At 51.2% G+C, this 23376-nt stretch overlaps 7 protein-coding genes across 7 annotated transcripts; 4 read left to right on the plus strand and 3 right to left on the minus strand.

Annotated features, from left to right (window-relative positions):
- Window positions 1-206: 206 nt before the first annotated feature.
- Window positions 207-1708, plus strand: ADO1 (adenosine kinase; the record flags this gene model as incomplete). The annotated part of the gene is made up of 6 exons (XM_041683474.1): window positions 207-258; window positions 362-377; window positions 449-602; window positions 671-1407; window positions 1472-1585; window positions 1663-1708. The coding sequence occupies 6 exons, from the start codon at window positions 207-209 to the stop codon at window positions 1706-1708; spliced, it is 1119 nt and encodes a 372-aa protein (XP_041547731.1).
- Window positions 1709-2789: 1081 nt separating this feature from the next.
- Window positions 2790-5852, minus strand: AKAW2_70848A (uncharacterized protein; the record flags this gene model as incomplete). The annotated part of the gene is made up of 7 exons (XM_041683475.1): window positions 2790-3830; window positions 3892-4442; window positions 4497-5087; window positions 5152-5329; window positions 5397-5523; window positions 5619-5705; window positions 5824-5852. 7 exons carry the CDS (start codon window positions 5850-5852, stop codon window positions 2790-2792), a joined length of 2604 nt encoding a protein of 867 aa, XP_041547732.1.
- Window positions 5853-7148: 1296 nt separating this feature from the next.
- AKAW2_70849S (uncharacterized protein) lies at window positions 7149-8059 on the plus strand (the record flags this gene model as incomplete). Its single annotated transcript, XM_041683476.1, has 3 exons — window positions 7149-7484; window positions 7559-7648; window positions 7724-8059. The coding sequence occupies 3 exons, from the start codon at window positions 7149-7151 to the stop codon at window positions 8057-8059; spliced, it is 762 nt and encodes a 253-aa protein (XP_041547733.1).
- A 609-nt stretch (window positions 8060-8668) lies between these two features.
- AKAW2_70850A (FTFMHR domain-containing protein) lies at window positions 8669-11438 on the minus strand (the record flags this gene model as incomplete). Its single annotated transcript, XM_041683477.1, has 3 exons — window positions 8669-11114; window positions 11177-11231; window positions 11306-11438. 3 exons carry the CDS (start codon window positions 11436-11438, stop codon window positions 8669-8671), a joined length of 2634 nt encoding a protein of 877 aa, XP_041547734.1.
- A 3534-nt stretch (window positions 11439-14972) lies between these two features.
- Window positions 14973-17851, plus strand: STE11 (STE11 family mitogen-activated protein kinase kinase kinase; the record flags this gene model as incomplete). Its single annotated transcript, XM_041683479.1, has 4 exons — window positions 14973-15154; window positions 15217-15290; window positions 15353-15504; window positions 15557-17851. The coding sequence occupies 4 exons, from the start codon at window positions 14973-14975 to the stop codon at window positions 17849-17851; spliced, it is 2703 nt and encodes a 900-aa protein (XP_041547735.1).
- Window positions 17852-18723: 872 nt separating this feature from the next.
- Window positions 18724-19929, minus strand: AKAW2_70852A (mitochondrial 54S ribosomal protein uL5m; the record flags this gene model as incomplete). Its single annotated transcript, XM_041683480.1, has 3 exons — window positions 18724-18847; window positions 18905-19597; window positions 19682-19929. The coding sequence occupies 3 exons, from the start codon at window positions 19927-19929 to the stop codon at window positions 18724-18726; spliced, it is 1065 nt and encodes a 354-aa protein (XP_041547736.1).
- A 712-nt stretch (window positions 19930-20641) lies between these two features.
- On the plus strand, window positions 20642-23153 carry AKAW2_70853S (ubiquitin C-terminal hydrolase family protein; the record flags this gene model as incomplete). The annotated part of the gene is made up of 5 exons (XM_041683481.1): window positions 20642-20698; window positions 20756-20845; window positions 20895-21269; window positions 21332-21953; window positions 22003-23153. 5 exons carry the CDS (start codon window positions 20642-20644, stop codon window positions 23151-23153), a joined length of 2295 nt encoding a protein of 764 aa, XP_041547737.1.
- Window positions 23154-23376: the final 223 nt, after the last annotated feature.

Raw genomic sequence — 23376 nt, forward strand, 5'->3', positions numbered from 1 at the left:
TTCCTGCGGCCAATCAGCGGGAGCCAACCATTACGCCCGCCTTTTTGGATTCTGCATGGCTGCCCCTCCTTGACTTGGTATATCTCTCGCTGCTTTCTCTCTCCCTCTTCTCTCTTCCCTTCTTCTCCCTCTCTATATCCTCCCTTGCCTTTTCTATACTCTCTACCTCTTTTCTCCCCCCATTTCATTCCACTCCACCCTCCACAATGGCTGCTGCTCAAGGTTACCCTCTTCTGTGCCTGGAGAACCCCCTCCTCGGTGCGTGAGATTTCCCCTCCGTCTCTTTCTCTCGCTGCTTACTATCCCCGGATCTTACATTGTTCAATGGGCTAACTTCCGGTATTTTGATTGCTTCCTATAGACATCCAGGCTGTCGGGTATGTTACTTCTTCCGGAAACCCTACTTTATAATTTATATCTCTTCAAAGTATTCTAACATTGTCACTAGTGATGCCGCCCTTCTGCAGAAGTATGGCCTGAAGGACAACGATGCTATCCTTGCTGAGGACAAGCACATGGGTCTCTACGACGAGTTGTTTGCCAAGAACGATGTCAAGCTGATCGCCGGTGGTGCTGCCCAGAACACTGCCCGTGGTGCCCAGGTACATAGACTCAATCTGAACCCTTCCACCATGGCATGCGGCCGAATGTTAACGTGATGCCGAACTAGTACGCTCTTCCCGCCAGCTCCGTCTGCTACATCGGCTGTGTTGGCCGTGACAAGTACGCCGAGATCCTGAAGGAGGCTTGCGAGCAGGCTGGTGTCCACACCGAGTACCGTGTCGACGATGCCCAGCCCACCGGCAAGTGCGGTGTCATCATCACCGGCCACAACCGCAGCATGTGCACCCACCTTGCTGCCGCCAACGAGTACAAGATCGAGCACTTGAAGCAGCCTCACATCTGGTCCCTCGTCGAGAAGGCCCAGTTCTACTACGTCGGTGGCTTCCACCTTACCGTCTGCGTTCCTGCCATTCAGGCCCTCGGCGAGGAAGCTGCTGCTAAGAACAAGGTATGGTCAATCCCAAAGGATCTTGTTGACAACTTGCTGACCAAGAATCGATTACAGGTGTTCATGCTCAACCTCTCTGCCCCCTTCATCGCCCAGTTCTTCAAGGACCAGCTGGACAGCGTCCTCCCCTACACCGACTACACCTTCTGTAACGAGACCGAGGCTCGTGCTTTCTCCGAGAGCCACAGCTGGGGCACCGACGACGTCGTCGAGATCGCCAAGAAGCTGGCTCAGCTCCCCAAGAAGAACACCGGCCGTCCTCGTACCGCCATCGTGACCCAGGGTACCCTCCCCACTGTCGCTGCCACCGTTAAGCCCAACGGTGAGGTCGAGGTCAAGGAGATCCCCGTCCGTGAGATCCCCAAGGAGAGCATCAACGACACCAACGGTGCCGGGTAAGTAACGAACCTCTCATAATACAAACTCAACCGCTAGAATCAAGATCTAACTGCCACACAGTGACGCCTTCTGCGGTGGGTTCTGCGCCGGTATCGTCCAGGGCAAGTCCCTCGAGGACAGCATCGACATGGGCCAGTGGCTCGCTTCCCTCAGCATCCAGGAGCTGGGTGCCTCGTAAGTCCCCAAACCAGCCCCATCCATCCATCAAACACAGGTCTGGCAGTGACTGACCCGAAATGCCCGATATCTAGTTTCCCCTTCCCCAAGCAGGCCTACACCCCCATCAACCGCTCCTAAGCATCCTCCACCAAACACCCACCTTCGGAATCGTGGAGGCCATAGCTGATACCTTTTTCTCTCTCATCTACAAAAAATTTCCTATTTTCCCTTCCTCTTCTCTTCTAAAGATTCAACCTTCTATACCCCACACGTCCTTGACTTAACGTCTTAGACTATGCTGTTTTCATCAACGGTCTATGTATGCGGATCCTCGCAATCACGCTTTCCCTTTGGGTTTTATTTTCATGATGATGGATAGATATTGCAGAGTTGCAGATGATGACGTTCTCAACAACGATATAATGAAGAATTTATCTTGGTTGTATATATAATATATACTACAAAATCAGTCGAAACATTTCGATCTATTTTGGGACTTTCTTGGTTTAAAGTGGAAACTAGTGATATCGTATTGGTAGAATACTAACCTATGATGATGACATGAGGCCTGTAAAACGATAGGAGAGCCAAGTCACAATAGTGGCTATGACGAAGAAGTGAGGAGTAAGACAAATAATGGTTAGATGAATTCGAATTCTTCTTGTAACGCTTGCAGGCGCACAAGTCATCCATGCCGTGGCCTCATATATAGATAGCTAGCTAGTTGCATGCAGTTTGATCATTCTCCCCATCCTCCTCACCCTCATCAGTGCACAAGCGTTAAGACCTTGAGATCATTATCATCATCGTCATCATCGTATCCCAGGCACAGTCAAATCTCATCAACAAGCCCTTTTATTCTGCGATAACCCGCCGGTGACGGTTATAGATGGACGAGCATCATCCAATCCTATGGTATTCGGATCACGCCATTGTCGGGACCTGAGCTGTGGTAAATGGTGACGAAGGGTCTGCATAGCAATGACCATTCCTCCTCTTCATTCCTACCAAGCCTTCCTTTGCCAGCCTGATCCGACTACAAACGGATTGAGAGTTCGGAGATAGATAGATAGAGTCGGTCACTCAGTCCTTGGGACAAACAGATAGACAGTCGCATGCTTCCTCAATCCTGCTCATGTCACTGCGAAAGAGGTGCTGAAATATGAGTAGCCATACTGACCCACCCACAGAACTTGGTTGAGTGGTATGGTCTTTGAAATCAGCCTCCGTGGCCGCAGGGAGGAGTCTGCCCGATGGCTCCGTATTGCGTGGCGGATCTACGAGTGTTGGTGAACCCGGAACTGGAAAACCCTGCTCCGGAGGGGAAACTGCTGGCGATGAATGCATTATTGGCCCAAGATGCATTGCTTAGTCCGCTAGACATGGGCTGGCTGGACACTCCTAAGGAACCAGGTGTGTTTGCAGCAGCGTCTACTAAGCTTTGGTCCCATGAGAATCCAGAAAGGCGGTGGTGCGACGTAGAGCTGGGCGAGGGCATCCAGGAGGAGGGTATTGTACTAGGACCATTGAGCGGACTGTGCCTCAAGGCTTGATTCATCATGCTCTGCCGGAGCATGCGCTCATTCTCGCTAGCGATCATATCCTGAGATGGTAGATGATGATTGGGGCTGGCAATGTTTCCAGGCAGCATAGAAGCCGGGTACTGTTGTCCCAGACCTGGCGGAGTCCTTGGCGAAGGCGCATCACCGAGTTCCGGCGATAGAGCTGTGTTCCAGATGCTTGGGATACCAGGAAGGGCAGGCCGGGCGGCGTAAGAGTGGGAAGACGACACTCGGACGAGAGGTGCAGAGCCAGTCACGGGTGGTACGAGTCCAGGGGGAGCAGCAGGGGTCTGCCTGGGAAGGATATCCTCTTGGAAGATTGAATCCATACTCGAATCAAAGAACTGGCTGGATGGTCGCTGTTGATTGCTGCTCCGTGGGAAAGCCAGCTGCTCTGGTATGGCCGGAGCATTCTCGTAGGTATCGGATTCTACTAGTCTTTCCACACCTTCAACGATCCGATGCATGCTAGCTGACATCGATGCGGAGGCGGCCTGTGAACCACCAAAGACACTCCTAGTGTCAACGTTGTGGCTAGGATCAGGGGCTGCCTTTTGGATGTCGTCCCGTTCAATACTAGCGGATGAGATCGTATGGTGGTGGCCCGATGGACTGGCGAAGAATTGCGAAGGGAGCCCTTCTTCCTGGTAAATAAACGTTTTCTTGTCTTCATCGTCCACCAGGGCGATGGGTATTTTCTAGAGCAGGCAGCAGTTAGCATGGCGATTGAGGATAACAATAAGCACGTAGTATCCATACATTGCTCACAACGAGATCCAAGCCATCAATAACAAACTCGCGGATTCGGTAGAGCATCTCCATGTTGGGGTGATTCCTTTCTACCCCAGGATCGTTCATTCGGGGCTTCTGCTGGCCAGTCGAGCTGAAGTACCTCCGGGAAGTTGCCTCTTTGGCCAAGGGCGCAAAACACAAGGTCTCTTCATCCTCTTCCAGCAAATAGTCGATCTCAGGCAGATGCACCACATCGAACGTCGACGCAAGAAGGGTTAAAGTGTTGGCATAAATCTTCCAGAACTCGATGATCTGGACTGCTAGAGGACTGTCCTTTTCCCCTTGGTAGGACACCAAAAGGTTGCTGGCCGTAAGGAGCCAAGAGCTGTAGTTTCGTAGCGCCGGAAGGACACGTCGTGCAACAACAGTAACCTTATCAGGTCCGGTCTGGGCGTCTTTGTTGCTGGGGTCCTCAACCGCAAAGCGTTCGACTTCGGCCAGGAGAATCTGGAGCAATGTGAAGAATGTCTTCACGTTGATCCGTTGGAAGAAGGAACGCGCATTGGATGTGGAATCATCTGGTAATTTGGTTCAATACACGCTTCTATTGAGGAGAAAGTCGAGAAACCTACCGCTCGTATGTGTCCGCGAGAACTCCTCGGCAGCGATGTTGATCAGGCAGAACTTTTGCAATGTACCTTCCAGAGAGCGTTCCTTCAAATCCACAGCAAGTTGATTCAGGACTTCACTTTCAAGCTCGTCGTGTTCCGGGAAATCAATCCCTCTGTAACACTGCGCGTGAAGGTATACAAACCATGAAGCCAATGACCTGCCGGGAATGCCAGCGTCTTCGGGTCGAATCAACTCTCGTTTGACCCACGCATTCATGACCTTTCTGAATTCAATCTCAAGATTACCCTTGGCCGAAGGATGGGGCTCTTGAGCGGCCAACGCTCTATACAGATGATAAGTGGCCCTTAGATGGTTCCCGTCGGCGAGGGCAATAACCGCCAATTGGTTATGAGGGGCACCGGACGCGGGGTAGATCAATGTGGCCAGGTCGTAGTAACCTATGGCCGGACCCCAATTGCGGTTCTTGCTGACCAGTTCGGTCTCGCGGTAGCGCGAGAGATCTCCGAGACGGATGAGGGTCGAATGGCATGATTGAAGAATGTGCCTTTTGAGGGCTTCGGAAGTTCGGATCGGAGGCTCCGCGGATAGATCTGAGAAAGAAACATGGCTTTGCTCAACGAAAGCCCAGGAATAAACGGGGACGACAATGCTCACTGTCAGAATTGAATTTCCGCGCGACCTTTTCTAGCTCCGGGATGCCTCCAAAGTGGGAGGACAATTGTTGAATGAAGGCTCGATAGAATCGTTGACTTGATTTGATGAACTCGAGGTAGTGTTTCTCGAGCTTCCGCCTTTCTACCGGCTTTTTCTTCTTTCCGCTTTCCTCCCGGAACTATAATCGAGATCATATATTAGACATTGGCGGGCAGCGAACGAGCAGGATCTCATGCGACACTCACGCGAGAGAGCAATTTGCGGAATCGGGTGTTGATCTTGAGATGCGCATCCCACAGGCGAGGTTCGACATCGACGGAGCGGGCAGTCTCGAAGTCTTGAAGGATAGCATTCTGACAAGTAGAGCGGAATCTGCGACGGCGAGGAAGGAAGGACAGAGACGGTCAGATGATTCTGCGCCAAACCCAACGCACCACAAGACGGCAAGAGGGGGGGCAGCAACTAACTCCGAAAGGTAATGGGAAATTTCAGCAAACGTGGGCTCTTTCTCGGCAAGGCTCTTGAGGAGCTCCTTTTCGACTTCGAGCGCAGTTCTGTATGATGCGGAATTTGGCATTAGAGACACGGGTCCACACACGGTTTGAGGGGAACAAGAAGAATGATTGTAAAAGAAGTCGTGACAGTGAGAGATCGGAGAAGGGGAATACTAACTGCCACGTATTTTGGAACGCGGACGCCATGCTCAGGACCAAGAGAGATCACACCCGTGTCAGTCTAACGGTGACATTCGCCCGTCAGATGGCTATGGCTGGCTGGGAGTCTGCGGGCGACAGGAACAGTGAACGAGCCATCAGTCAGTAAGACTAGTATATACAAAAAAAGAGCGAGGGCGTGGAGGGCGGTCAGGATCCCGGAGTGACAGCCACTGGAAGTGAAGGGAAGAAGCAGGAGGAGGAGGATGTGGATGCAGCGATGAGGATGGACCCCGAAGCGCGAAGACGAACAACGGAGGGGTTCGCGGCCGCCGCTCGTTGGAGAGAAAATCCCATATCACGGGAACTTTTCGACGCTCGTCCGAAAATTGGTTGAATGGCTCGGGATGCTTTGCCCGGCCGTCTTTTTTTGTGGCTAGTGAGGGTTTCTAACATGTGTGATTGGCTGGATGGGTTGTGGCTGGTGATCCGGTTCAGGCACCGAACCGTTTTCTCGAGTTCTCTTTCCTTACAGTACGAGAACGCCAATACCATTTGGCAGATTTACAAATCATCAACTTGTGATAGATGCACAAATATTCACTATGCGGTATTTTAGTAGTTCCCGGATATACTTCGATATTATGTTACTTTCAGCTGAATGGGAACCTGAGGATCCACACACTGCAGATACTCTTGCAGAGAAGATCCCTATACTATTAGCACTGTATCTGCATATCGCATACTCCAATTATATCCCTACACTTATCATTCTTTTCCCACGCACTTTTGTCTAAGTAACTACTTACTACCATAGCCATCTATAATTGACAAGTCCTCTGGCAACCTCCATCACAAAGGTACTCAACCTCCCAGTTCCGGACTTTCCATCATCCATTCCTCCACTAATCGCGGAAGCTATGACATCCGCTAAAAAAGTATCCCACCTCTAGTCTAGAACCAATCCAGCCTAGTGGCTCACCAAATATTCGCTGGGCATTCCTCCATATTCCATTCTTATACTATAACAGTAACAACTACACTATCAATCACTATCTTGTAAATTTCTACTACACCCTACCTTCAATACTTCGTAAGCAATCAACATCTCTTCACCCTTCAAACAAACAAGAAAGAATCCCCAACTAACCCACACATCCAGACAAACCAACCACACCACTACTACTACTACTACCCCAATCTGCACACTTCATTGCAACTGCAGCCCATCCAAACTAAACCAAACCCTGACCTATCACAATCCCCCAAACACCTCACCATCATCCACCAGCAACCCAGCACCACCACTTCATACAAAAGACAAACCCAGGAAAAAGAAATAAAATGTCCAAACGCTCACGAAGCACATCCCCATCCCCATCATCACCCTCACCTTCACCTTCACCACATTCCTCCTCACCCACCCGTCCCAAAATCCCCTCCCTAGATCCCACAGCCACACCCCCCAACCAAGAAGTCATGCACTGCTCTCTACCGCCCCATAGGGAAACCATCTCGTTCAGTTCCTACGAAGACTACGAGGTGCATTACCGCCAGGCACACGTGAATCGGTGTTCGCAGTGTGGGAAGAATTTCCCGACGGAGAGGTTTCTGAATCTTCATATTGAAGAGAATCATGATGCGTTGGTAGCGACGAGGAGGGAGAGGGGGGAGAAGACTGTACGTTATTACCCTTTTCTTTTTCCCCCTTCTTTACGTCCCATATACCAAAGCTAATGGTTATAATATGCAAGTATGCATGCTTCGTCGAAGACTGCGAACGCGTATGCTCTACGCCTCAGAAACGCAGAATGCATTTGATTGATAAGCATATGTTTCATAAGGTATGATATGATTTCTCCTGCCATTCTATTTACTCCCATGTCTACTGAAGACTATGGCTAATGTATGTATTTCAGACATACAACTTCTACATTGTCAACGACGGCATCGACAAGCAGACCTCTCTACTGAGGACACCGCATGACCATCGTCGGCGGTTATCATCCGCTGCTACGGGTCCTACTTCTCCGAAGGAAGGCCGGTTACGGTATCGTCAGACTTCCATATCCCAGGCTGATTCTGGTGCGAGTGCTCAGAAAGGCTCTTCTCCGTTTACTACTCCTCGACAAGGTGATGCTGCTCCTGCTGCTCCTGCTGATGATGGGGGAATTACAGAGCTGGAGAGGTCTATGTCTGCGTTACGGTTTGTTCCGGCTAGTGTGGTGAGGAGTCGGGGGAAGCAGAAGTCTTGATGTTCCTTTTGGGTGGGTAGGGTTGAGAGTATCTGAATTGGTTGACATTGGATTTGTTTTGGTGAGAAGTAGTGGGCTACGGCTACTACGGGTGGACTGCTATGTATTCTTGATACCCGTTTCTTGCAACACGCATCGCTTTTATTAATACCCGGTTCATTCGATTGGAGAGCGGTCTTGTGGCCGGATAGATCAGCCCATGAAAGCTAATGGAAGTAGGGAAGTTCGTGGTCACTCCCTGGTCGTCTGCAGACTTCCAGCAGATGGAAGGCGAGAATCATGAGCCAACCGAGGTGATGACCATACACAAGAGCCGCTCTCCCCCCAGAAAAGAAAACAGAAACAGTTTATGTACACGGAAGAAACTATGGAAATAAAGATATCATATCCGTGAAGACATGGGTATACAACAACACCAGCAATACAGAAAAACCAAAGTGTCATTAGCGAATAAGGCGGTTCAGCCATTGATCAAATCACGAAACCGAGACATAAAAGAATCACAGAGTGTGCTGGCTCCCCAGCGCTGTGAAAAGTGGAATGTTGCTTGAAAGTCTGCCGTGGCGTCGAATACCGAGACGCCAGTCGAACACAAAGCGAGGTGGGCAGCTACATCTGCGTCTCTAGAAAATCGGCGTAAGTATCGAGACTCGACCCAACTAGATCCACAATCGCCCAGCTGGTGTTTCCTTTAAAGGTTCGTGCCCAAACACGCACGATAGCAACGCTCAGCTGCTTCGCTTTATAGGGGTTGGCGATAAAGTCCAGGTCGGGTGCCCCAGGGGGATCAACAGCCATGTCGGTTTCATCCATCATACTCTTGATCCACAGAAGAAGCTTTCGCTCGTGCTCTGACAGTCTCTGCTCGGCCTGGGTTATTGGTATTGACAGCAGCCAACGGCTAAGGAGGAAAGCACACTCCAAGCTACACAGCGAGTGCTGGATGCTCCAGAAGAACGAATGGGTTCGGGCCACAAAGTCAATACCTAGGCGGACTGGGATTGAAAGTGCATGGGCCGAATGCAAAAGAGCCATGATCAGACGAGGACTTCGTGCTACTGGTGGAGATTCACCCAGAGCTCTCGCGATTTGCAGAGGATCTTGCGTGATAAGACGACGACAAGGTCCCAAATCAACATGCAACCGAATATAAGCAAGCCCGAGAAGGGCAGTAGACGTGAATGCTATCGGACCTGCCGGGTTTTGAGGATCAATGCTAGATTCAGGTGTGCGTTTCCACAACGCCTTCCAGGCACTCAGAGAATTGTCCAAAGCGGACAAGTCTTCTTGACGTAAGCTTGTCCCATGCATACTTGGGGCAGAGAGGCAGAGCTGACGTGCAAAGAATATTTGCTGGATAATAGCGTGTATCAGGATATAGTTCCCAAGGGGAGATATTGGCGCTGAAGCGCTAGAAGTACTGGACTTGAAGAAAAGTCTGGCAAAAGCCTCCTGGAAGGAGACTTCTGGCCCATGCCTCGTGCGGAGGACACGGCGCCATTGAGCTGCATTTGAAGCCTTCCAGACGTCGTGCGAGCAGGGCATGTTCAGCTTCAGCTCGGCGTTAAGAATAAGAGGAGGGATGTTGTACATGATAGAGTGGAGGTTGAAGAAGCAATAAACAATGAATTTGGTCCGCCGGTTACCTTCCCGTCGTATCCAATCTTCCCAGTTGTTCGGGTCGGGGCTAGGAGGTGGTTCGACGAGACCATGTTCTCTCACGAGCCTCGCCAGCGTGCTTTGAAGTGAGAGCATTTCTCGTAGCAACTCTGGGTGCCGTTCCCACGAAGCAAACACTGTAAGCAAAAGAAATGTTCGAATCACTTCCATGTGCGCATCCGAATCTTCGGGTGCATATCCAGAAGGATCCGCTGGATATAGAGTAGGGTGCTGCTGCTGGAACGGGCTACTGGTATGGTTTGAGGTCGCGGATGACCCGCGAGAGTTGTGGAATCCAGATGCCGGTGACAGAAAGTTCCAGGTCGGACAAGCCACTTGCTTACTATCTCGGCGGTGGAGACGCTGAAGCAGGATGGCCTTGGCTGCGTGGAATAGCTCTATGCCTCGATTGTTTTCAAATCGATAATGAGACCCCGCAGCCGCTAGCGCAAGAGTGAGCTCGGGTGAGCATTTGGCAACGGAAAGCGTGGGGACATGAATGAAAGGAAGATGCTCGTTTAAGCCGTTGATATAACCAGCAAAAAACCGAGAAAGTGCGTGCCTTGAAGGTGGAATGAAGTTTTTGGGAAGAATATAAGCGAATTCATCGAGCTTCGACAGGAAGACCTGACGGTCTGCATTTGATATATCCCAGGCGGGGCGAGGTCCTTCATCACCAAACCCGAGACGGTCATCTACATCATGAGGTTCAGGCTGCAAGGACGGCAGACGTGATCCGAAGTTAGAAAAAGACGGCTGCTCATCAGCTGCAGTCCGCGGGTCGCTCATGAGCTCGGGACCAAGTCTCCCCATGTCACGGATGGCTGGCTTTGAGTCCATTGGAAGAGTAGTCGGCAGAATCGGGTCTTCAACCGTGGAGAACACGCCGGAGTCCCAGTCGGACGACAGTCCTACGCTCTCCAGGAAGACTGTGAAGTCTTGAACAGGGTCCCCTAAGTCAGCAAGATCCAAGATAGAGGGTTCGACGCCATAATTATCGGTTATCGCTCTCTCTGGGACGTGGGGAAGTGGCTGCGAGGTGCCCACGTTCTGTGAAGACTTGCGGAGCGATTCGAGACTTTCCTGCTCGCCCTCCAGGGCAACATGACTTGCAGCGTGAGAAAGGAGGTTCAAGTCATATCCCCAAGAAGGGTTGAAGTGAGGCGTTTCCACAATCGGGGGAGGTTGCACCTGCACCTCGGGAGGCGGCGGCGGCACGGGTTGGGTGTGAATAGGGACAGCGTCGGCAAGCTCTAGCATGCGGGACTCATGGTGAGTGGGCTGTATTATGGGAGGCTGGGTCTGAGGGACATCGTGGCTGTTCTGAGCACGATGCTCCCGGTTGGCTGCGGTCTCAGTTGGATGGACTAGCCGCTCATGTCGTACGAGCAGATCACTATGAAATTTCCCCCCATATTAGCGCGGGGCGGCTGCGATGCAACGCGGGCAGCAACTTACCTCCTCGCAAAAGATTTGGAGCAAATATCACATGAGAAAGGTTTCTCCTTAGTATCTAGATGGCACACGTCAGTCTCGCGTGTGTGGGAAGGCCACAAGCAGCCGGGAAAGGCTTCAGGGTTACTCAACGGGTGCGGAGATGGCGCTGGAGGTGTTCCAGGCGCGCAAACGACCGACTGCAATATTCGCAAGACAAGGACTTGCGATGAGCAGGAGTGCTTTTCTTCCTCACTTTTCCCGGGGTGCCTCTGTCGTCCTCCATGGCGAATTGCCTTGGAATTGGACCATGTCCTTAGATGGGATTACAGGCGAGCGGGGAAGAAAAACTGTGGGGTCAACATGAGGGGGTTTTGCGAGTTACGGTCACGTGGTGCCCTCCCGCTGCCTTCCGCCAACAAGGAAAGCCCTACCACTCATTAATTATTCTGTCTACTAACGTGTGGAGGCCAGTCAGTTCTCTCCTCTTCCCCTTGTCAATTTAGGTCACTTTCCCCGCGATATGCCCCTGTCAGTCTTCAACTTTCAACATCAGAGAAGGGAAGTGCGGGCGATATTGCTGCATTGTGCGCCGGTCAGGTTTCTACGCAGGATTTCCTGCACATCCCTTGGACGAAAGTTGACTCCGCCATCCCCACCGGTGCGGAGATGTTTACTTTGGGCGTCGATATCACGAACATCTCCTCACAGAGGCCCGCACCACCATGGGGAGTCCAGTTGGGGTTACAACAACACTCTGGATTTAAATATCAGATGGGAGATAACGTAGCTGTATAAAACATAATCATGCCAACATTTCTAGCTACATTATTACTTACTATAGCTATTACATGACTGGGGTACTTTCTGTATCCGACAAGCACCCGCTCCTCGGAGATATATATCATGTACAACATTGTGTCCAGCCTGAACTCAATTAGGCCGACCGTCTGCAGTCACGGTGCTTATCTTTGCTCATTCCACAACGTTTTCATCATCTGCCATATGCTCCCCCACTTTCTTTTCTTTGCACACTATCTCAGCCAAGGACCAAATCAATGACATCCGTTGCATACTTGTACTACAAAGAGGGAGGTAGTACTAGACATGCGAGAATCGGCAATAATACGCTTTACTATATCTTTAGCCAGGGGAATAAGGGGCAGAGTATTTCTCCCCCTAGCAATTATTCTTGTCGAAAGCCAATGTTTCAACTTAAGCGGACGCCAAAGCATACCAGGTAACTCGTAATTCCCTTATTGACTACTACTAATAGTACCTTAGAAGTAGATGGTTGAGGTGAAGCTGTTCCTGCCTGAGCGCCAAGGTATCTGCTCGGTAATCGAACTGAAATGAGCCCCAAAGCTGATTTGTCCCTCGTAGCCCCTTGAGCTATCTTTAACTCATCTCATCTGTCGACCGCTATCCGATTGTGAATAGAGCGGAGCGGTCCTGAGTCGCAGCAGCCGAAATTGGAAATGGACGGGACACAGATGGCCGGATGGTTCAGATGCTGAACCGTCCCACCCCACCGAACCCTCAGAACTTGGTACCGAAACGGGGCCACGATCTATCTACATCGATTTACACACCTTGCTGCATGAAATAAAAGCTCAGGATCGTGAATGGAGCGTGCTAGTAGATATAGGGTATGCCTTTTGAATGAACGAGCTTTGAAGCGCTTGTCGACTCAAGCTAGACTTGCGAGTGGAACAAGTCTACTGACCAGTGGTAACCCTCGTGATGCCCGTACGATAGTTGACTGGTAGTCTCCATCATTGACATTATTTTCCTGACCCTTTTCCTGACCCAAAGAACATAATATATATGGTACCTTGGGATATCTTCGTATAAAGTTCGGTACCATATTAGGGTTTACTGGAGTGTCCCTGTTTATGGCTTCTTCTTAGGGAGTACAGTGGCGAGCTCCTCCCTCTACTCATACCAGTTTTTCAACATGCTTGGCTAAGGAGAGACTGCCCTCGACCAGAGATCGGGCTAGCCCGCACGATTCCAAGTTCTCTAGTCAAGGCTGAATGGGTCCTTCCTTAGACTTCGGATAAGGGAGGAATGAATCTTCAGGGATGGAAGATGCTATCAGACGGTACGATCCACCTCGGAAGAGAGTCAGTCATTACTTGGTATGGGTTTACTCTTCCAGTCAGACGCTTAAGAAGACCACCTCCCGTATTATTCCATCATCAGTAAGCAGGCCCGCAGCGTTGATGGTATTCCTGTCAGAGACAGATTAGGGTGCAACGCCACTGACTAGCCTGTAGAGAGTAAGGTTTGAATGCGCTAATTAGAGTTTGAGAGGCCTAGACACGGGATATCCAGATGACTGCTGCAATGCAACGGTAATCCGCAGAATATGTAGTGATGGTGTGAGTGGTGTGAGAAGGGGTAAATCTGAGTATTGAGATATCTACTCCGTACTATCGGGTCAGAGTACATGGGAAGCCTGACACTAAAGAAAAGGCTGCCGGGTGGGAGCCCAATGGAAGGATCGTGAACACCAACCAGAACCCGGCAGTTTCTCAACCGATGAACACGAAAGCTGTCTCATTTTGAGAGACCTCCCAACGCGTTAGCCCGTGACTCAAGTAGTCTAGTTTCATCATCCCAAAGGGAAGAGAATAAACAAACTCCCCGAGTACTACCGGGACCAGGTTCTTGGGAAGAACCAAGCATCACCCAGGCACAAACCATGGAACATGCCCACCAGGACGGCTCAACCGCCTAAGAATAGCAAGAAAGAATTGGGGAGGGGAGGAAGGGGAATCGAATAACCTCTTGGACGGGAAGGGATAGTCGGAGGGGCGTCTTGGGTTCATTGTTTCAGATCCGACTCCTTGACAAATCAGCCGCGGCGGCGTGTTTGAGAATGAACCCGCGACTCCAACTAAAAGGACGCATGCCGGAGGAGCCCATCGTCCCCGACCGATCGGCCTAACAGGCTCCGTCAGATCCAGTTCGGTCTGTAAGCAAAGAGGTTTCAATCCATTCATTAGTTAGCCTCCGGACTGACCGCGCTACTAGATACCAAGGGAGGCGGTTCTTGTCCTGTCAACTTTGCCTTTCAATCTAATCTACTACTACTACCACCACCATCACCACCACCAACACTGTCTTTTCTTCCTTCTTATCCCTCCCCCTCCTTACAACTTTCCCCTCCGGTCGCCCTAACCCATTCCTCCATTCCTACCAAGACAGCACACAGCACACAGCATTTCACCCACCTTCCCAGCCTCAGCATCAGCCTCAAGCGCCTGTCTCTTTCCCCTCCAACCACCCCCCCGGTGGGTTGACCTCCATCCAGCGATAACGTCAGATCGACAACTTCAACCCCCTAGTGCAGCCCAGACCTTGGTCAGAGCGGCACAAAGGAGGATCGGGTCTTTGAAAGCAGCACAGACACCCTACCGCATACCCTCTCCTCTTTCGGTTGGATACACCGGTGATATCGATTCAGCCTGAACTGTAAGTCATCATGTTGTCCCTCCACAGGCGCCCCCCCACGGAAACCCCAACCCCGGTCTTTGTCCTCAGTTGGCCGCCGCTTCAAGGACTGACAGTTACGCGACAATCTTAGAGGTGCAGTTCTGGACCATGCATTGAACGTCCCCAACATCTCTGCCGAGTCCCGCTTCCCCTCCGAGTCGGTGTTTCGAAGACGTCAAGGTTATACACACTAGGTGGCGATAGCCCAGCCTTTACGCTATTTATTCCGGAGTTTGCCGCCAATTTAGCAGGGCTATAGCAGGGAATACATATATACCCAAGGAAAGCCTCGTCCGCGATCTCTGGATATCTCGCAGCCATGCTTGCTAAAGCAACCTACAACCCGTTGGGTGTGTCTGCAACCCAGACCCCTACGACCTCCTACTACACTGGGTCCTCGCAGAAGCCCACCGCGATTGGAGATTCACAGAAGGGGATGATGTTCACCAGTCCTACCGAGTCAAGCTTTTCTGACGCGTATGACGGGCTTGATGCTGTCCGGTAAGTCTTGGCCCTTTTAAATCCTCCGACAAAGCATGCAGAAGAAGACTGACCGTTACAAGATCTTGGGATGAGAAGCAGGTTATTGCCTGGCTTCACAGCATAAACTGCGGCCAATACGAGGCCCTGTTCAAAGGTACTAAGCGCCACCGTTATCCAGTTCAAACTACTCTGGCAACGAATGCTGATCGGCTCCAGCGAACAACTTTAATGGTAATAACCTCATCGAATGTGATCAGAAAATCCTGCAGGAGATGGGTATCAAAAAAATCGGCGATCGTGTGCGGATATTCGTTGCCATCAAGCAGCTCAGAAACAAGTCGGTCCTCAACGGCAAGTCGAGGAACTTGGTATGTTGGATACGCCTCTGTTACAAGTTAACTCGAAACTTACAATGGACAGAATCAACTGGCTACGCTGGAAGCCGTATCTTACACAAACACTTCATCGGACCCATCACGTCCCTCCAATCTCCGGCAGACTTCCACAACTCGCCGCTCGTCTCGAGCAGCCGAGACTAATGCTCTCAACTATTCCGCTAACAGGCCGTCCTCGCGGCCTGAATCGCCTCTGCGTCCTCAGCAGTATGTCGCTAATAGCCCGATGGAAATGGGGCGTATGGAACAGGGGCAAAGCTACTTCAGCCATCCGTCCTCCGGTAGCTCGATGACCAGCCGAAAGCCAGGAACGCCCAGCGAACGAACTGGATCGCATTTGAGGCAAAACCCTAGTTTGGATGGCTTGACTATGGGTCAATTACCGATGAACTCGCCCGTTATCAGAGTGATCTACACAGGGGGACAAACTAAGATGCTGGACATCAAACACTGCAAGACTGCCGATGAGGTCGTTCTCTGCGTGCTGAAGAAACTACAGCTCCCGGAACACCAATACCGCAATTACTGCTTCTACGTGATGGACGGCCTGGAGCCAAATGCTGCCAACTGTAGAAGACTGACAGACCAGGAGCTCATGGAGGTGTGTGAGAGTACTCACCGGTCCGAGCGGGGTCGCCTTATTCTTCGCAAAATCCACGCTGGGGAACCCGATCCCGATGAGCTTCGTCGTGCTTCTCAGCTGGCGGTAGATGAAAGTCAATTAGCGCATATGAATGCTCTGAGCAGTTCAAATGTTCGCAACCAGCTCAAGATCCAGCAGCTGACTGGCGAGCCCTGGCATAATATCAGACAGCCCATGTCACCCGTTTCTTCCCGACACAACCAGACACCTAGTGAACACGATATGCGACCACCCATGAATGTGGAGCGTCAGGTGGGCAAGTTGCGGTCCTTCTTCGGTGCCCGTCCTCCAAGCGAGATGATCATCCATGAGATCACGTCCTATTTCCCTAGTCACCAGCGGGAGGAAATCGAAAAGACCATGCGCATGTCTGTTCGCCGATCTCAGCGCCTGAGCCGGGCCGCCAGCCGGTTGAGTGTCGTCAGTAATACAAGCTATGCGTCTAGCCTGAGAGATGCGCCCCCGATCCCCAGTATTGCAGATACCTGGCTTAATGCCGGGCCACAGACTGCTCGCGGCCAGCGGCCACTCTCTGTTTCCAAGTTCAACCTTCCTTCCGCTACGTACAGAGATTCGATTGCTTCCAGCTCCCTTCAGCCTCTTCAGGAAGAATCGCCCATCGAGCCCAATCGCAAATCATATGTTTCTTTCGACAGTGGCTCGGATGACCCCACAACGTCGCGCCAGAGCCTTGTGGATGAGAACGCAAGTGTTGCTGCAACGGATGGAGGCTCACTCAATGAACGCTTGAGCATCCTCGTAGCAGAAGATGGAGAAGAGGAAGATGATGGTCTCAATGACTTCTTGGCTGGAAACAACTTTGCTCCCAAGAACTGGATGAAGGGATCCCTGATCGGTGAAGGTTCCTTCGGAAGTGTCTTCCTCGCCCTTCATGCCATTACCGGAGAGCTCATGGCTGTGAAACAAGTTGAGATCCCGTCCGCAACCAAGGGCACTGAATTCGACAAGCGGAAGAATAGCATGGTTACCGCCCTCAAGCACGAGATTGAACTTTTGCAAGGGTTCCATCACCCGAACATTGTCCAGTACCTGGGCACTGCTGCTGACGACCAGTACTTGAACATTTTCTTGGAGTACGTTCCAGGAGGGTCCATTGCTACCATGCTTAAGCAGTATAATACGTTCCAAGAGCCTCTGATTAAGAACTTCGTGAGGCAAATCCTTGCCGGTCTCTCTTATCTCCACAGCCGTGATATCATCCATCGTGATATCAAGGGTGCCAACATTCTTGTTGATAATAAGGGCGGCATCAAGATCTCCGATTTCGGTATCTCTAAACGGGTAGAAGCCTCTACTCTCCTCGGTGCCCGGGCAAGTGGCGGAGGTGGCCACGCACACCGAGTCTCCATGCAGGGTAGCGTGTACTGGATGGCACCTGAAGTGGTCCAACAGACGATCCACACCAAGAAGGCTGACATTTGGAGTCTGGGCTGTCTGGTGGTCGAAATGTTCACCGGCGCACATCCCTTCCCCTCCTGCAGTCAACTCCAAGCCATCTACGCCATTGGCAAAGAGAAAGCCAGACCTCCCGCTCCCGAACACGCGAGCGACGAAGCCGTAGCATTCTTGGACATGACCTTCCAAGTTGATTACGAAAAGAGACCTAGTGCCGACGAACTTCTCAAGTGCCAATTCCTGGCCAGTCCTCTTGCATGAAAATAGCATCAAACCGGGACTTTTCCCACCCGGAAACAATACCTAATACATTGACGACGAATTTCTTCCCGAATGCTTAATCGATTGATTTGTGTGGAGAGTTGAATACCCCCTGGATTCGCGTGCGTTTCTGTCTTTTCCATGTTTCCGCATCACTCATACCACATATACTGTCTTGATCTGCCTTTTTGCTTTCTCACTTTGCCACCCAAAAGCACAATCATATAACGGCCGGCCTCTTTCCCCCCTTACCCTACTGGTTTTCTATCTCATGGCTTGTTGACAAGCCATGATGGAATTCAATTCAATTCTTGTACAGAGCTGCAATGTGCCGTGATTGATATCTTACATATAATAAGCGACCGTTAAAAAGCTGCGATTGTGGGCCAATGCTGAATTTGTTCGTGCATTGCTACTCCCTCGGAGAGGGGAGACATCATCTTCTATTTACAGTCGTCTCTGTAGTAGTATGTTATCTATATGTAATTGATAGACTATTTAATTTGACGATTACTCACGTCCTCGACATGCACCTCAAAATTTTCTCAGTCCTGTCTTGAGAGTTTTTGTCATGTCTTGTGACATAACCTGGAATCAGAAATGTGTGCATTTGAAGTTTGATAATACCAAAAACAGAGCGTATTTTACATAGATGATTCTAACAACAACAGCAGCAATAATAATACTAACAACACCACAGATATAGGTACTATCCTTTCATGTTACATATTCAAGGAGGAAGATGTTTGCTCAAATCAACAGAGGTGTGAGTGAGGTGATGGTAATGGGAGAAGAAGAAGACAATGGCCGTCTATTGATTGCCAGATGTCACTTTCCTAACACATGATATGTTATGGTTTTTTCCTTCTTCTTCAGTTGACAAGCTTGCCGTAGAAGGGAACACCCATGGCGCTGAGCAGGAGACGGGCGTCCTTGTCGGTGTTGGCGCTGGTGTGGATGGTGATGTGGCAACCGGGGATCATTTTGGGAGGGTACCTATTCCATATCAATTAGATTTGATCATACTTGGCAATGCAATGGGGAAAAACTTACATATCATAGTTCACCTCAATCTCCGGGAACAGAGCCATCTCCTCAGGCTCAAGACCGAAAGTGATGTTACCACTGCTGTCACCACTGCTACCCTTCACACCCTGCCAATCCTTGAGTCTGGGCATGACAACATCGACCAACTTTCCGAAGAAATGCAGCATGTTCTCACCGCGCAGCTCGGCCTTGGCGGCAACGGTATCACGACCGGGGGCGATGTGCCACTGGGCAACGCTGGTCTTGGACTTGAAGGTCTCGACCTTGACGTTGGTCACGGCCTGCAGGGCCATACCGGCGACGTGCAACCATGACGAGTCGTACTGGGCAGCCTGCTTGACGTAACTGTGGAGAGTGATGCGCTCGATCTTGGGGATGTTGTTGAAGGTGATCGGTTTGCGGAGGAGGCGGAGAACGTCACCGCCACGAGGGCCACGAAGAGATCGGTTCTTGTGGTACGGGGAGCTGTCATCCCATGAACGGAGACGGGGAGCCTTCGGCGGAGGCTTGAATCCCGGGGGGTTGTGGACGTAGAGGAGGGTGAGGAGGTCCGGTGCGACGGTGGATTGCCAGGTCTGTGCGACACGGGGAAGGGAGAAGGGGCCGGGGACGAAGAGTCGAGAGGAGGGATCAGAGGGCGGAGGGGGCCGGTGAGGGTGAAGAGGACCACGGTCGTATTTGGGCGAGCGGAATTGATAACTAGGTGTTTTGTGTTAGTGGTGATGGTGGATGATTGTTGGAGGGCAGTGAAGCCTAGGGTTTGGAATCTTGGAGGTGACGTACCGACTCCGAGGTAGTTGCGTCTTGCGTGCTCTGGCTCTTTCGAGAGGATTGAAGGACTTCACCGTGTCCTCCGACAGAGGGGTGGATAGAGTGGTCGACTCCAGGTCATTGATAGCGGCGGACGGAGATCTCGTCGACGCTTGATCGGAGGCATTGCGACGCCAGCAGAAGGCCGGAGCGCGCGAAGAGGGCGCAAAGGCCCGTGGCAATGACCTTGCCAGGTATCTGGAGGGTTCACTGGCAGCCATTGAGGTCCACAGGGGATGGGGGTTTACTGTAGACTGGTCGGAGACTGGATTCCCAAAAATTGTTTCGCGGACCGGCGAGCATCGACTCTTTCGGGACAGCATCACGTGGTGTGTCCGGGACCTGGCCTGGGTTGTTGGTGCCTGGGGGATCTGGCAGGGAAGAAATCAGGCAGCCATAAGGAAGGGCCCTCCACAGGCGGGGATCCACATGTGATCAACTTCGTCATCCCCGCCACCAACGAGCTTATCGTCAATGCGCTGAGATCGGCTGCGAAGGTCTTCTGATGGGCGGCTCTTTCTTCCACATCAGCAATACCCTAGTTGCCTCGAGCACACTTCCCTCTTTGCCTTTCTATCCATTGTTCTACAGCTATGATCTTGTGCCGTTACATGTGATGTCACTGATCGCACCTGGTGCCTAGTGCCTAGTATACGTCGGGCTTTGCTAATTGGACATCGCGAGGAATCCATCGCGACAAAAAGTCAGAAGAGAGAAAAAAAAGAAAAATCGGGAAAAATTAATCCTGAGTGATATCACCGTCTGATATGTGTTGTGACTCCACCAGAGATCTCTTCGCATGCTCCATCGGAATTCTGGAGCCTGAGCAAGGATTTATATAGATCCCCCACTCATCGATGCATCTCGCACTGCCCACTTCGCACATTCGTTTGATTTTCCCGTCGTCTGGTTAGGACACATGCGCTGCTGAGGATGAGTGGCATCCACAGGTTTCTCACTAGACGTGAGAAGAAAACTGCCAAAGAAGAGGTATGGTGGAGTTTCGATGGGTGACGTCTGATCATGCTAATGCGCCTCGTCATCTAGGCATCGAACCTCCTTTCGCGCCCCCATTTTCGTGGGTTTTTCTCATCCGATAAACTTCCTACCGGGGATAGCAATGAAGATCAAAAGAAGGTGAATACAAATTGGGACGTGCGAATTCGCTGGTGCTGACAAGAAGTAGATCAAGGTCTTAGAGCAACGTGTCGCACAGCTCGGTATTACTGGCTTACGGCCCGAACATATCAGTTATGCACTGCAGTCGGAGCACGCCAAGGGGGATGTAGACAAGGCATTTGAGATGCTCATGATTCTTGAGGATGCGATCGAGGGGATCATAAGAGGGTATACGCCAACCACGAAGCTTCTTGGGGCGGTTAATCGTGAAGGCGTCACTTGCTACCTAGATGCACTACTCTTTGCCATGTTCGCTCGATTGGATTGCTTCGAAGCAATTCTCTACAAGTCTTTCAATGATGAGCCCCGCCGGAAATTGTCGGTACTGTTGCGACTCTGGGTCAACATGCTGCGGTCGGGGAGGCTGATTACAACGGACCTTGTGCGTATCCCTCCCGAATGTGTCCTTGTTCGTATTTAAGCTGACTGTCTACTCGGTCGAAGACCAAGCATTTACAGGACGCTCTTGCTGAATGCGGCTGGGAAGATGCGGCCAAGCTTCGCCAACAGGATACGTCCGAAGCGTTCACTTTCATCACGGAAAAGTTGGAATTACCGCTTCTCACGCTCAAGATGGACATCTACCATACCGGAAAAGAGGATGTAACAGGCGATCATAAGTTTGTCAACGAGAGGCTTCTGGAGGTTGCGATACCTGAGCCAGCTGATGGCGAGACCGTTACACTGGAAGACTGCTTGGAGTCATATTTTAATAATAGGATTGAGGTCAAGCGGCATCTGGAGCGGCGCTACACTGTGGGCTCAACCAAATCAATGGACTCGATAGCCAAAGGCTGTACGACACATGTCGAGACTATTGAGGTTGGTTCACCCTTGTCGCCAGCTTCGAGCCAGTCACATTCTCCGCTGGACGATGTCACACCAGTGGCGTCGCTGACGGAAGTGGTCGACTCGGCTCCCCCTCCATACCGACGGAGCAGCATCGTTCAGGAGCGATTTATTCCCGGCGATGAAAATGCTCAGGGCGGTACCATCAGCTCTCAAAGGAGGGGCTCCTACAGGAAGGAGGTCATGATGCCGGCGTGGCAGTTTTTCAGTCTCATACGTAAGTTCTACTTGGCATGCGCGTTAAGGAAGTGCTGACCTGAGTATAGCATGGTATACGGACAACACCCCGACAAATGACGCCCAAGTCGCCGCGCACTTTTCTTCGAAGCGACCAATCCTTGGCATGTGTCTCAAACGCTATTCAATGACACCCACTGGAAAGGCAGTACGCCTCAATACATTCATAGACATTCCGACCGAGATAGGGTTGCCCCATTTCATCCAGGATGACAGTATGGAAGAAGAAGGCCCCATCTACGGAAACTTCAAGTTGTCTCTGCAAGCCATGGTCTGCCATCGAGGCACCTCAGTCGATTCGGGGCACTATATATCGATTGTCAGGGGTACCAGTGCTGGTGCGCCTCCAGCCAGTTCTCATGGTTCGGACCAAGAGGCAGGCCCTTCTGATGCCTCCAGATACTGGATGCGGTTTGATGACCTGGCGAAAGAGCGAGTAACACTAGTCGACATCGAACAGGCCTTGAAACACGAGTCGCCGTACCTCTTGTTCTACCAGATCTTACCTATCAATGAGGATGCTGCGGCAGCCAATCTGTTCGATAAACCGCCTTCTTCTGAGCTATCGACGGACTCTCGAGATATGGAGAACGCCAGCATGGCGCAGAAGCCACAAAATCTGTCTGTGGATGATATCAGTGGTGCTCGCGCGGAGGGATACGCTTCAGGTCGGCCTAGTTTCGAAATCACTGGCCCCGATGGCGCAGACCCTGCCCCTATGGATCACAATAGCAGAAAGCAGAGTGTGGCATTCTCTGAAGTTTTTGATCCGACCTCTATGCTGTCATATGCGCCGACTTCGCCGCGACTTACCCCAAGAGATGATGATGGCAGGGCCTCGTTCTCATTTTCTCGGCGCAGTTCGAGGCAAACAAGGAGCAACCCAGGCAGTCGTGCAGGGAGCCAGGCTAGCGAGAGCAGAATCAGCACAACCTTCTCACGGTTCACTGGGCGACGCAGTCGAGAGAAGTTCACCAACGATGGAGTCTCTGAAGGCGAAATGGATGAGTTGACGGAGAACGAACTGGGACCGACGGAGAAATTCAGTCCTCCTAGCGGTGAGCGCAAGGACAAGAGCCCCCGACGGACGAGGGACTCCGAGCGAGTCAGAGACAAGCTGAAGGACAAGTCTCGGGAGAAGATTGGACGGAAGCTCGACCGGGAGTGCGTTGTGATGTGACGGTGTAGGTGGTTATGATGATCCGAATGTTTGATTCCACATGGGCTTCGCTTACCTTTCAATTATTTTCTACGGGCCCAGACTGTATGTTTTGAAGGACAAGGGGATTGATACCCGGGCATGTTGCATGTTTGTGCTTTCAGCTCAGTCTTTGTCGGTTGAGGGTTTGCATCGGCGTTCAGTAGATTGCATAGCGACCTAATAGAGTAGTGATAGTTTTCAA

This window comes from Aspergillus luchuensis, chromosome 7, assembly GCF_016861625.1.
Source record: "Aspergillus luchuensis IFO 4308 DNA, chromosome 7, nearly complete sequence".
NCBI classification, from domain to species: Eukaryota; Fungi; Ascomycota; class Eurotiomycetes; order Eurotiales; family Aspergillaceae; genus Aspergillus; species Aspergillus luchuensis.